Source organism: Aquarana catesbeiana, linkage group LG02 (genome assembly GCF_042186555.1).
Source record: "Aquarana catesbeiana isolate 2022-GZ linkage group LG02, ASM4218655v1, whole genome shotgun sequence".
Taxonomy (NCBI): Eukaryota; Metazoa; Chordata; class Amphibia; order Anura; family Ranidae; genus Aquarana; species Aquarana catesbeiana.
This window is the reverse complement of record NC_133325.1, coordinates 68,915,434-68,929,734: the sequence shown is the minus strand read 5'-3', so window position 1 is coordinate 68,929,734 and position 14,301 is coordinate 68,915,434. Positions and strand designations below refer to the sequence as shown.

At 44.1% G+C, this 14,301-nt stretch overlaps 1 protein-coding gene across 1 annotated transcript in view; it reads right to left on the bottom strand.

The window, feature by feature from the left end:
• The window catches only part of LOC141126536 (zona pellucida sperm-binding protein 4-like), a 62,450-nt gene that overhangs the window by 9,760 nt on the left and 38,389 nt on the right, over window positions 1-14,301 (bottom strand). Inside the window, exons 6-9 of the mRNA XM_073612469.1 lie at window positions 13,685-13,782; window positions 10,512-10,639; window positions 6,318-6,507; window positions 5,326-5,473 (exon numbers count right to left, since the gene is read on the bottom strand). Coding sequence (XP_073468570.1) covers window positions 5,326-5,473; window positions 6,318-6,507; window positions 10,512-10,639; window positions 13,685-13,782 — 564 coding nt within the window. The remainder of the gene's footprint in view (window positions 1-5,325; window positions 5,474-6,317; window positions 6,508-10,511; window positions 10,640-13,684; window positions 13,783-14,301) is intronic.

Sequence of the window (14,301 nt, the reverse complement as noted above, 5' to 3'; positions counted from 1 at the left end):
AAATTGGATATTATAACAAAAAGTAAAAAATATTGTGTTTTTTCAAAATTGTCCCTCTTCTTTTGTTTATAGCGTAATAAATAAAAACCACAGATGTGATCAAATACCACCAAAGAAAGCTCTATTTGTGGGAAAAAAAAAAAGATAAAAATGTCATTAGGGTTCATTTCATTGCAGTGCAATATGACCGCGCAATTGTCAAAGTGCGACAGCGCTGAAAACTGAAAAATGGCTCGGGCAGGAAGGGGGTGGAAGTGCCCCGTATTGGAGGTGGTTAACCAGCTAAGAACAATGCAACCGATAGTGTAGTGCAGTACAGGAAGTGATAAGCTCACAAAATTGAAAGATACATCAGTATTTTTTTTTTTTAAACTTAAAAAAACACATAAAATGAGCAGGACCCTCTGATTCCTCCTGTATTGAATAGTGTAACTGTACGCCTTCATGTTGTAAAGTGCTGCACAAACTGTTCGCTATAAAATCAAATTTTTTTTTTTTTTTAATAAAAACCAAACAACCCACCCCTCAATTCTGATGCTTCCAGGTGACTTGGGTGAGGTTGACATGCCTCCCAGCACAGCTAGAGTTTGCACTCCAGCCCATCGCAAGCGTGCATTCTCCTGGATGTCATGCTATGGAATGCAAGCTTCAAGGACTACAAGTAAATATTTAATGAATGAGGGTACCACCATGAATAATAACAGGGTGTGTACATTAGATAAATTTTCACAAAACAAGGGGGAAAAAAAAAAAAAAAAAAAAAAATTATGCACGCCCAAGGTTTATCACCTCATAGCTAGTTTATTGAGATAAACAGCATCACATGATAGAGCACTCCAGAAATAGCCCTCCATGCATCTCTCAATGACCAGTGCCTTTCCCTCCCCACCAACTCTGTGGTAGGCATCGGTGGTCCAAAAGGCGTGTGCACAGGGTGTGCCTGGGCAAACCCTACTAACCCCATGCACATTAGCATTATTGCATTAGTGTGCCAGCAGGAAGATGGGAAAGACCTTATGTAGGCACACGTGTGCTTGAGCTTTAGGGTGCACATCCTAATGCAATAGGCTATGCACACCTATGCCATGGCCCCCGATTAGGAGTATCCCGATAGGACAGTTCCTAGAGACACGCAGGAACTTTTTGAATATTATGGACTTCTATCAGGAAAGTAAGGAACTCAGATACAGATTCAGGGCACATTGTTACCCCAACTCTACAATAAGACAAGGGATGAAGAAAGCACTACATAAAAGTAGGGATCACACCCTTGGATTTTAACACAAAATACTGATAACCTCATACCTGAACTAAAGATGGGAAAAGATTTAAAAAAAAAAAAAAAAAAAGTTGTAACCACATTGGACACACCTGAAAACAATACTAACCAAAACATTGGCACATCCTCCTCCTTGACCAAAGACTCAAAGACATTCTGGGTCCCAGACCCATCCTTATTGCAAAAAGAGCCGCAACTATAGTTAACACCCTTGTTAAGAGCAAATATAAAAAGAACAAACTGGCAGAATTGTATGGGGCACTGGCCGTTTAAATGGCATGTACCCCTGTGGCACTGCAGTATATGTAAAGACCAAGTCCTTCACTGACTCAGAAGTTAAACATACAAATCAGGTCATTTGTTAATTGCTCCTCCAGTTTCATTGTATACCAGATATCATGCCCATGAGGCAAGATTTATATAGGGAAGACGAGACCGGAGTGCTGTAAGAGAAGCGCGAACACCTAACGAGTACAACTAAAAAAAAGGATGAAGAGTCACCAGTAGATAGCTATACATTGTAGAGATGGGGTATCAGCGGAGGGATGCAGATGTGCAGCAATTTATAAAAACTTCAATTGTCTGACAGGAGGAGACAAGGACAAGATATTGCTTCAAAAAGGAGGCGAAGTGGATATTCCTGTTGGAATCTATGTCACCTAAAAAGGATTGAACAATTTTTCATTGCATAGTCTATGAATTAGCTGTCCCCGTTTCCTCTATGTAACAATGTTTCGCCAAAATGAGAAACGATTCCCCCCCTCTTCGCTCCTTTCCTCTGTTGGGGCCACATGGAACAATTGGGAGACCGTTAAGTCAACCCCCAAAATATTGGCCCATTTCTCTTTTTCCATTTTTGCCTTTTAGTTTTCTGCTCCCTTATGAGATATGGTTATACCCATAGATTGGGCAATGGCTAGATCTGACTTGGTTAGCTCCTGGGCATAGGCATGTTTGCTTGGGCTGCGCCCCAGCTGTGCACCTTTAGTGATATATAATTAGATAAGTGGGTGAACTCTTTAGTAAATGTACATAGTGTGATGGGGCTTATATATAGACTGTTGCTTTTAGACATGGCAGCCGGTAGGTGGAGCCTATATGCATTTATAATTCAGTGACAGGAAGGGAGCCTTTATGTGCCGATGAAGCTCTGGGGAGGTACAAAATATATGTGGACAGACCAGACACAGGAATGGACCCCCCACCCCCCAATGCACCGCATGCCCAACTACTCAGGAACCTATGGGAGTCCCCAATCACGGGATTAACTGGAAATTGGATGGTCTGTAGCCGACTTTGCTGTTGACATGTACCTTGGAGGGAGAGCCTGACGTGCAGAGGGAGACCTCTCATACAGCCTTGGCTCCAGAGTCACTGGAGTTGTGACAGTGACCATAGGAGCACAGTGAGGTATGAGTGCCTGCAGAGGACAGCTGGCAGACGGGAACCAGCTTGGGTGCTGTGGATGCAGGTGTGCAGAGGATGCAGGTGAGCGGATGCAGGTCCACAGAGGATGCAGGAGCAAGGTCAGACTAGCCAGGTAGTACACAGCGGATCAGTCAGGCAGAGACAAGGCAAGGAATGGTCAGAGTTCAGGCTGGGTTAGTAATGGAGGATCAGGCAGACAGGTAAACAGAGCAAGGTTAAAGGGGTTGTAAAGGTATTTTTTTTTTTTTTTTTAATAACAAACATGTTATACTTACCTTCACTGTGCAGCTCGTTCTGCACAGAGTGGCCCCGAACCTGGTCTTCTGGGGTCCCTCGGCGGCTGTTTCAGCTCCTCCCCGCAAGCATTTACCACCTTAATGCGAGCTCCCTCGCATGGTGGTGAGTGCTTGCGGGCGCGCTCCCGTGATACAGCCGGCGGCTACAGCCGCTCGCTGTATCACTCGCCCCCCCCCCCCCGGTGCGCCGCGTCATCGGATGTGATTGACAGCAGCGCGAGCCAATGGCTGCGCTGCTTTCAATCCATCCACTGCAGCCAATCAGCGACCAGGCTGAGCTGCAATGAAGATGACGAGGACGAGCAGCGAAGATTCGAGGCGTCAGGTAAGTAAAACGGGGGGGGCTGGGGGCAGCGGTACTGTCAAAAGTTTTTTCACCTTAATGCATAGAATGCATTAAGGTGAAAAAATTTTTACCTTTACAACCCCTTTAAGGAAGCCAAGGGTCAGGACTGGAGATAGCAGCGAGGTCAGGAAGCCGGGGCAGTATTGGATCAGATGCAGGTTCAGGATCAGGTCACAGGGTAAAGCTGCAGATCAAACAGCAAAGAACTAATAGCTGGAGCCCTTTGAAAGGTCACTGGTCGTCAAGGCAATGTCACTGTGCGTTATCTCTGGGATCTGCACATGGGCGCACGTCTGTTCATTGCTGGATGCCTGTTAGCCGGACTGCGCCTCTGAACCTGTGCGCCTGAGACCTGTTGCAGAACTATGAGCAGTGCGTCCATGACAGCTGTTGATGCTTACCTGGATTGTTTGGATGGTCTCCCTGCTTATGGGAAAATGGCTCAACATGGGAACTGCATGTCTGTACTATTCACATAGGACAATCACCTGTACTGAATTTTTTGTCTGACACACAGCATTGCAGATCTGACCACTCATTGAGCAGTAATCAAGAACTGGAATATCAGAGGATCATAACCAACACCAAGTCTTTACAAGAGGTAGCAGGACAGTGAGTACCCTTACACATTGTAGACTGATCATATCAGCAGTTACACCAGGGTACCTGGAGTGCTGGGACCCAGTCATAGACTTGCCGGATCGGATGCAATCCTATGACTGCATTTTCATATGTAAACTGCCTTCTGTGAACACTGTGGGTTGGAACCTCTTCATGACATCCTACCATAGACGTGCGCACAGGGTGTGCCAGGGCACACCTTAATCGCCTTGTGTGGTGCATATTCCCCCCCTGTTTAGACCACTGATATTTCATCCCAAAAAAAAAAAAAAAAAAAGTTACAAAATAAAATAATTTTTTTTAAAAATCTAATAAAAACTACTGACACTGTCCACTGCCCTACTGACACCATCAGTACATATACACATGCATATGTATTTGAGCTTTGGGGTGCACACCCTAATGCAAGAGGCTGCGCACACCTATGCATCCTACTGACATGGCACAGGCGTGGAATGAGCAACAGGGTAATTAGCTCTGAGTGTGGGTCCTTCTACAATATCCAGCTTCCTGTTGGCTATATGAACTTCTTTTGCTTTTTTCCTGAATTTGGCTTTAAGTAATCGCCAATACCCACACAGGAGGGATTAGACTATGTGATCTGCCATAAGAGGAACGGTAACAGAGGTGGTCATCAACCGATGGGATCGTTTCCCAGATTTACCTGTGATGGAAGTAGCTACTGCATTCGCCCTTTGTGGCTGTAAGGTGTAGAGCTCTCCATTCAGGTTTTCAGGTTTCTGGGAGGACAACCCATTTGCATCATCTTCTGTAATGGCTGCAGGTGCATTAATTAGGGGTACCATCTTGGGTGGTAGCTTACACAGTCTCCTGGTTTCAGCTCTGAGGGGGAAGGTCTCCTGCAGCCCCATCACTAGACATAGGAGGGAGGGTTAGGTGTGGGCTACCTACCACAGGGTTAAGGGGGGGGACCGGTCATTGGGTGATACATGGGGGATGGGCCATTCTGTTCCGTATATCAACTAGCTATGAGGTGATAACCCTTGGGTGTGCATAATATATTTATTTTTTTCTTGTTTGTGGAAGCATCAAGGACTGCCTGGAGGCATGATGATCTCACCTATGCCATCTGGAAGTGTTCGGAGCTTTAGCCAAGTATTTTTGGGTGGTCCATTTTCAAATGTCGCTCAAAAGACATTTGCGCTGGGAGGGCAGGGGGCTTGCAAAAAAGTCAACCTTTTCTCTGAAATAGAAGGCCTGCTTTACAAATAAAATGGCCACCACATGGAGAAGATGCCTCTGCAGCTAAAGGTTTGGACCCAGTATGCATTGTGAATTTTGGCCTTGCCTATACAGCATCCCAATCTCAAGACAAAGCCCATAGCTTGGCCTACCTGTCCTCCGAGGGTTTGACCAGTGTTCTCATCCACAAAGATAAAGGTCTTCAGACTGAAGCGGGAGTAGTGGGTCGGGAACATTATTGTGGAGGTGCCATTAATTGGCATCAGCTCAGAGATGTAATTGTCACCAGTGAATGGGCATCTGCAATTACATAAAGTCGCTTATAACACACGAGTAAAGCAACCCGTCACAAACCTGGCAAATCATTGCATACGGTGAAACAAATATACACAATTATAAAATAAGGTTTGGTGAAGTTAGTGCATCTAAAACCAGCACTACATTTTGTGAGGTTAGAACTCTTGTCGGGTTTGTATTGCCATCTGTTTTCCAGTTAGGGAGATTCATTCTTTCTGCTCTGCTGATCACTGTTGCCAGGAATGAAAGCCAACATTTCTAGCTCACAAACAAAGACAAATTAAATCTTCTAATTAGGCACTTGTGTCACCTGTCCAAGATGACATTTCCTTCCTTTTGGAGAGATTCTCTCACTTCACTTCCCATCAGGTATTGTAACAAATACTTTACTGGGGAAATGTTATTTGCCTATGCTTACTCTTAAAGGGGAGCTCCACCTAAAACGGGAAGTTTCGCTTTAAGGCCTCCTCCCCCACACTTCTTTCAGAAATGACACCTAGGTAATCCGAATCGGAAGTGGAAGCAGGTACTTGTCAAAAGTTCTTCTCTCCTTCCCCATAGTCCTCTGGCACAAGTCCCAGAAGACCCCAGGACAATTTCACAACGTACAGGGTCCCCACAGTTAAGATGCTGGCACCGGGGACCGAAGACTGGTGGAGAAAAAGGGCTCAGATGAGCACAGCGTGAGATCCTGGGACAGGGGAGTGTGTATATTAAAAGTCAGCAGCTACCTTTTTTTGTAGCTGCTGATTAATTTACAATGACAAGAGCTCCTTAAATAAAAAACAAACAGACAGAAAAAAAAACACACCAATACACCCCACCATCAATTTGAAGCTTCACTTACCCATTAACAAGTATTGGCCACTGTATCTCATACAATGGGTCTGTGGTTGGGGTAGCCCAGCACTGGTGCAGCACAAGGCTAAGGTACGAGTCACTCTTTCCAAGTAACCGAACCTCAGCATACACTGGATCCTGCAGTACCTTTACTACTGGATAGTCCTGGTCTTCATAGTAGTTACTGTACTGTGAATCTGAAAAAACAAAAAACAAAACAATGTAAGCTAGCTGGGAGAGCAAGGGTGGGCCAGAAGAGGTAGTAGCAAAAAATACATGCAACTATATCACCTGTAGTAGTCTGAGCCCCACTTGTACAAGCTCTTGCCACCTCAATCCCTCATGATCTTGTCAAAATTTCCTGCCCTGGATTGCCCCAGATCAACATATTCCCAGCTGCAAATTTTTGTAATTTTGTTTATATGCATATAGGTTTTTAACTTCTATTTTAAGTATGGTTACATAGTTACATAGTAGGTGAGGTTGAAAAAAAAAAAAAAGACACAAGTCCAACCTATGTGTGTGGTTATATGTCAGTATTACCTTGTATATCCCTGTATGTTGTGGTCGTTCAGGTGTTTGTTTATCTAATAGTTTCTTGAAACTATCGATGCTCCCCGCTGAGACCACCGCCTGTGGAAGGGAATTCCACAACCTTGCTGCTCTTACAGTAAAGAACCCTCTACATAGTTTAAGGTTAAACCTCTTTTCTTCTAATTTTAATGAGTGGCCACGAGTCTTATTAAACTCTTCTGCGAAAAAGTTTTATCCCTATTGTGGGGTCACCAGTACAGTATTTGTAAACTGAAATCATATCCCTCTTCTCCAGAGAGAATAAGTTCAGTGCTCGCAACCTTTTCTCCTAATATCCTCTAGACCCTTTATTATCTTTGTTGCCCTTCTTTGTACTCGCTCCATTTCCAGTACATCCTTCCTGAGGACTGGTGTCCAGAACTGGACAGCATACGCTAGGTGCGGCCGGACCAGAGTCTTGTAGAGCGGGAGAATTATCATTTCATCTCTGGAATTAATCCCCTTTTTAAAATGCCAATATTCTGTTTGCTTTGTTAGCAGCAGCTTGACATTACATGCCATTGATGAGCCCATCATCTACTACAGGACCTTTTCCATCCTAGATTCCCCCAGAGGTTCTCCCCACAGTATATAGATTGCATTCATATTTTTGCCACCCAAATGCATTATTTTACATTTTTCTACATTGAACCTCATTTGCCATGTAGTTGCCCACCCCATTAATTTGTGGAGATCTTTTTGCAAGGTTTCCACATCCTGCGGAGAACTTATTGCCCGGTTTAGCTTGGTATCATCCGCAAATACAGAGATTGAACTGTTTACCCCATCCTCCAGGTGGTTTATGAACAAATTAGACAGGATTGGTCCCAGGACAGAACCCTGGGGAACCCCACTACCCACCCCTGACCATTCCAAGTACTCCCCATTTATCACCACCCTCTGAACTCACCCTTGAAACCAGTTTTCAATCCATGTACTCACCCTATGGGCCATGCCAACAGACCTTTTTTACAGTAAACGTTTATGGGGAACTGTGTCAAATGCTTTTGCAAAATCCAAATACACCAGGAGCCTTCGTAGGGACCAGAGGTTTTCTTTGCTTTTTTTTGGGGTCGGCATCATGATTGATGGATCTACACCGAGGGATTTTTTTTTATATATTTGATTTTTCCATATGGAGGAACGAGATCTGGGCCTCTTCTGCCTTGATCGGACTGGATGCTTGGATAAGGGTCTAGTATAGATTTTTTGGGGTTAAAATATATACCAGACCCGAAGGGGGGGGACCCCATCCTGTTTTTTCCTGCATTTTTTATTGCTAGCATTTTGTTTGCATTCATCTGTCAGCGGGGAAGCCCGCTGACAGCTAATGAGTCATTTGTCAAGGATGTGGCGGCCGGCTTCCCGGCCCGCTCCCTAACCAGCTATTCTTCACACAGAATTCAAATCGGGTGATCATTTTTCAACCGATTGGATTTCAAATTGTCCTGAAAATTTGGAAATGTTAGAAAAAGAAATATACAAAAAAAAAAAAAAAAAAAAAATATATGAGTCAACTAAATTAGTTACCATTTCATTTAGATACATTCAAATCTCCGAAGAACCAAAGATTCATCCGAATTACACATGTCTAGAAATTGCTGGAAGACACTACTTTTAGGAAGCCGAGCTGGTGAAGGACTCCTTTCACTGAAGCTGGTTGGGGAGCTGTTTCTGGACATTGTGAGTAGGACCTTTTCCCTAGAGCTCCATGTGTGCCTATGCTTTGAAGGTTATACGTCAGAGGTTGCTAAAAGGACTGGAACTGTTCTTACAGAGTCTCAGACAAGCTGGCTGTCTCCTCTACCATCAGCTATACTTAAGGCTGCTACTGAAGGAGAATCTGTCCTGCACGCATTTTTGGAGTATCCTGTACCCTCATTCCTTTACCCACCGGTATTTAAGTATTGCAATAAATCTTAAAAAAAGAACAAAAAAACACAACACCACACACACATGTAGTGGTGTGCTTTGGAGCTAGTACCTGGGCTGGCAGCCTCTGAACAGGTGAGGGATACCTGGGTTCTTTCCAGTATACAGTGGTGTAGCGCAGGGGGGGCAGCCGGTGCACTCATCTTGGGCGCAACGTTTAAAGTGACACAAAAGGCTTCCTACGCTATTCCGAGTGTGCTCTGGCCTATTTCCTCCCCCTCTGAGGAGGCATGTTCTAGGCATTCCTACACAGCACCCTCTTCCTCCTCCTGTCGCCCTGGGACTCCTCAAGTCTAGTCTGTTCCCCACGATCCCTCTGGTGTGTGAGAACGGGGGATGGGGAGGGGGTACTTTGTGCAGATGGCAGAGGTATGACAGCTGTTGATGCTGAGGAGCAGCTGGGCGGCAGGACCCCAAACCAGTACTGGCCTATGCTGAGAAGAGCCCTGATCAGCCTGACGAAGGAGGCCAAGGAGAGGTAAGGAGGATCCACCAATCTACATTGTCTTGCGTATTGGGGGGGGGTGCAGGCCTAACACTACGGAAGCCGAATACCAGGCTTCCGTTAGGACTGCCCGCTCAGCACCTGTTATTAATCCCGCCACCCAGCCCACGTGATGCGTGCAGGATTTAGGAACAGTCAGGCCAGGGGAGATCTCGCCCCGTCGGCCCACTGCTTTCCTTACACAGCCAGTTTTTTGGGTGGCTGGGTGGGTGTGGTCAAATTGCATAGTGGTGGGTCTTAAAGGGGCATTGTTAAATAAAACCAGGAGAGCGCAATACAGAGTGCTGGGTACAGGACTGCCTAATACACAAGAGGGAGATGTACATAGAGTGCAGGGTCCAGGGGGTTTGCTATGCAGAAAGAGCACTTCAGCCCCCACAGCCAAAGCTCATTTCTGCACCCTTCTCCCACAGATCTCTGCAGCCACCTCCAACCCTTATTCCACAACAGCTAAACCTTCCATGCAGCTGCTTCAGCTTTGACCCCTGCTCCTCCAACTGTGCCCAAATGCCCCCCCCCCCCCATACCTCAGAAGGTGTCGGTCTTAGCATCCCACAGTCCATTTGTAGCTCTGCTTCTCCACCACTGGACAGCAGCAGTGAGACAGTCCAGCAAGGGGCGCCGGTATCTGAGCACCAGACCATTTCTCAGCCAGCATGGGATGCCTTCTCTGAAGCCCATAAATACATCTGTACCCAGGCAGCTGTCCTCTACATCCGCCCTCCATAGTGTGTGGAGGTTCTGAGGAAGCAGCTCCTGGGAGAAGCTGGGCTCCTATGTTTACAAGTGACAGTAAAGAGCGGTGAAAGTGAATCTGGCCAGCCGGGGGCTTTAATAAAAAAAAAAAAAAAAAAAAAAAAAAAAAAAAAGTTAGGGGCATGGAGCTGCAACTCCAATAGCCGCAGTATTAATCCAGCCCAAAATGTAGGAGTCATGTAGGTCAGTACTCCTGTATCAGTGGAAGGGACTCAGAAAGTGCTAAAAGTCCACAGGTTAGTGGGCGCAAAGTCATTGACTTGCGCTGGTCGCTGAGAACTGGGGAAGGAGGTCCGGTGTAAGGCCACCTTTACAAATTTTCTATAAAAAAGTGAACACTAAGCAAGATGCAATTAGGACTTTATATTCTAGTTTTAAACATGGGCGTATAATAAAAAAAAAAAAAAAAAAAAAAAAAAAAAAAAAAGTTCATACCTACACCAATCCTCATGTCAAACTCCATTGGCCCTTCACTGGATACTGGTGGTGGGGGTGGAAAAGTTATAACTTTTACTTTCAGCGGTAGGAAACCAGTGACTGCAAAACTGCAACGAATCAGCAACCTGTAGAGGAGGCAGTGCACATGATCTAAAAACACAATGAAACCTGTATGCCATTTTTTTGGAAGCCTTAAAAAGGCAACACTTCTATGAAGAATTAAAAAAAAAAAAAAAAAAAAAAAAAACACCCACACACTGCACACAGTGTTGCCAACCTACCAGACTGAAATTTACTGGCACAGCCAAGTTTTTACTGGCATTTTACACAACTACATTTTTAAAGCGCAAATTTGAGGATTTAGGCTACAAACAAGTACGAGTACACTAGGCAAATAAATATATTTGTTATTTTCAATATAAGGGGGGGGATTTAGTCCAATCAGTTTTTGTCACCTATAGCCAACTGGAGAGATTTCTCCTTCACCTCTGTTCCATAACCACCACAGAAAGCAAGGGGAAATCCCTGGTAGCTACTAGGATCACCAGAATTTATGCCCCCAATGCCAAAGACCTCCTGCCATCGTCGGCTGGGCTGTCACTCCATCCCCGTGGACTCTGGATTGCCTGGACAGACTACCGCGAGGGAGGGGTCCTCTGTTCCGCCTGCTCAGCCTCCTGGTTGCAGTTTTTAAATGTCGGCGTGCCTGACAGGATGCATCATGACATCACTCGCCTCACAGACCTGGTGAAATCCGCCCCCAGCCAAATACAGGATCGGATAGCTCCAAAACTGCGCATGCAGTTCCAAGCAGTCCTAGTCACGGCTATTTTTTACTGGCATTTATGGGCAGGGAGAAAAGTGCCTTGTTTTTACGGGCTGTCCGTAAAAATACGGTTGGTTGGCAACACTGCGCACACAGTAAGAAAAGGGTTAAAATCCAAAAGAACACAATGCATAAAAGAATTGTTTTCCTGTGTGCTGTGGTAGTGTTTTTTTTTTTTTTTTTTTAGGAGCTCTTAGATTCTAGAATGGTGGTCTAGCTCTGAGTAATACTGTATAGATTTCATGTACACTATATTATCAAAAATTGGGACGCCTGCCTACACGAACTTTAATGGCATCCCAGTCTTCATCCGTAGGGTTCAATATTGAGTTGGCGACAGTGCACAAAAGGTCCATAAAGACATGGATTAGTTTGGGGTGGAGGAACTTGACTGGCCTGACATCCTCTTCCTGCCCCTACAATGCATTCTGGCATTGAAACGCACTTGCTATGACCAGCGCCAATGCAACGTCTTGTTGCATCGCGTCCGGTATCAGGTCCCAGTGCCATCTCTCATTGTCCTGCTGGAGCCTTAACCTCAACCCGATAAAACACCTTTTGGATGAATTAGAGTGGAGACTGCAACCCAGGCCTTCTCGTCCAACATCAGTGCCTGACCTCACAAATGCGCTTCTGGAAGAATGGTCAAATATTCCCATAGACACTCCTAAACCTTGTGAACATCCATCCCAGAAGAGTTGAAGCTGTTATTGCTGCAAAGGGCGGGCCAACTCAATATTGAACTCTATGGACTAAGACTTTTGGTAATATAGTGTATCAGTAATTGGCGATTATAGGTATGACCTCCAATAGTTTGTTTTTTCCAGTTCTTTCAATAGCAAAATGTATACATTTTAAAGCAAGTTTCCCCCAGCATATAGATTCAACTGCTCAAGCATTTATTTTGGGCGGGGGTTTGAAAAGATGGATGATGGATGAGGATAGAAATAGTTTCCTTGGATCTTTGACAGTGGTTGCATGTTGGGATGGAGGTTGAATTGTAGGTTTATTTGGGAATTTGTGCTACACCTATAATCTGAGACGTGACATTTAGTCATTAAATGCATAATTGTTCTTTAAAAGCAACATCTTGCTTGTACTCGGCTTTGGAACCTTTTTATTCCATGGTACACCTTTCAATATACAACCATAAACCTACTAAATGGGTGCCCACAAGTGCACTTTCCACTCACCATTCTGAAGTCCCTCAAAAGAATATAGGATTGGGGTCAGAATCTAGAGCCACCATGATCTTCTCTGCATGGAGACAGCCATGCTCTATACAAGCATTGTATGAGTTTGCATATACCAAAAAACTGGTAATTTACACCTGAAAGGCTGCAAACACCATTTCAACTTTTTTAAAATGTACCCAATGCTTATCTGTCATTGGTGAAGGTTATTACCTATTTACTACATTAGGTTCTCACCTTATTTTTCTGTGGCTACCAGTTTTTCTTCTTCTCCAAACACCAGACACTATCTTATTGAAGACGAGGAACATCACTGTTCTGGCTTGTAATTTTACAGAAAAATTGTGTCCTGAGGATCAGGCACAAGCTTGACCATAGAATACCTACCTGTAAGGTGGACCTTAAATAACCTGTTACCCACAGGCTAGCAGAAGTCTCAAGTTGGTGCAAACACTGCAATATACAATTTCAGTCTCACATCAACTATCCTACAGATAAAAATTCTTAGATTCTCGCCAATCACAAAAAATGGCCTCAGCCTACTCTAGGAGAAATGGGACCAAAAGGCCGTAGAGCATCCCATATTGTGTAAATGACATCTGGACCAACAGGTCAACTGTTTTTGTTTGAAGGCTTCCTGAAAATACTAGTTGCCTGCCTCCAGTACACCACAAAACTTCCTCCAGATCTGTTCCAGATGCATTTTTTTTTTTAAGAATTTGGCAAAAGCATACAGAACAGTTTGAGTAAATGACAGCGATAACATTAACAGTTTTTTTTATAGACAAAAGCAGAAAGACATTGGTTACAGTTGTCTCATCATGTCAAACATTAAACACAGTTAAATGCAAAGGGACAGTCTTTAAAGGGTTCATAGTAGCATTAAATGGAATGCATTTAAGGGGTGGGACTTTGTCGCCATAGACAAATAACTTTAAGCTTACTATGTGAATGTGCTAGCTGATCGAAAACCCAATTAGAGTAGAGTAGAGTGGGGGAAGTGTTATAACCCTTGTTAGATTTTTTTTTTTTTTTTTTTTTTTTTTAATTCTCCACCCCGTACTTCTCACCTGTTAAAACCGTTGTAAGCATAACAGGAAAGGAAGTAAAACCCTTACAATCAATCAAGACAAAAAAATTAAATAAATTACCTGAATGTGGTTTCTCTGGTAATGGAGATTCCTTTCCATGTCTGTACAGTTTCTGTGGCAAGCAGCTCGTTTGCATACACGGCCTGATCTCCAACCACCTAGGGTTACACTTTGCATTCATAACCTCATTCAAAGAATATAGTGAAGATAAATGAATTTTATAAACAAAAAAAAAAAAAAAAACAAAAAAAAAAAAAAAAAAAAAAAAAACCCCCCCACACACTCCACACTTCAATTCTATTTTAAAATGCACAAACCGTTGACATAAGCCACAGCTACACATAGGGCACATAGTTTTTAATACGATGGCCAACTCTGACTTCTATAGTGAAAATGAAAAATGAAAATGAATGCATAAACATGGACCTAAAGAAGAAAACAGAACCGGCATATCTGTTAAGCGGAACCAAGCCTGCAGTGGAGCTCTTCCTGTGCTACATTTTTTCCCCTGGGATTAGCCCCCATTCACCACCACCACCACCACCCCCCTCCATCCCAACAAAACAAAACAAAACACTACATACTCACCTAGGTGGGTGCAGCATTGGTCAGATACTGCCTCTAAGACCGAGAGCTGAGCAATCAAAGAATGCTGATCACCCAGTTCTTCAGTGAGC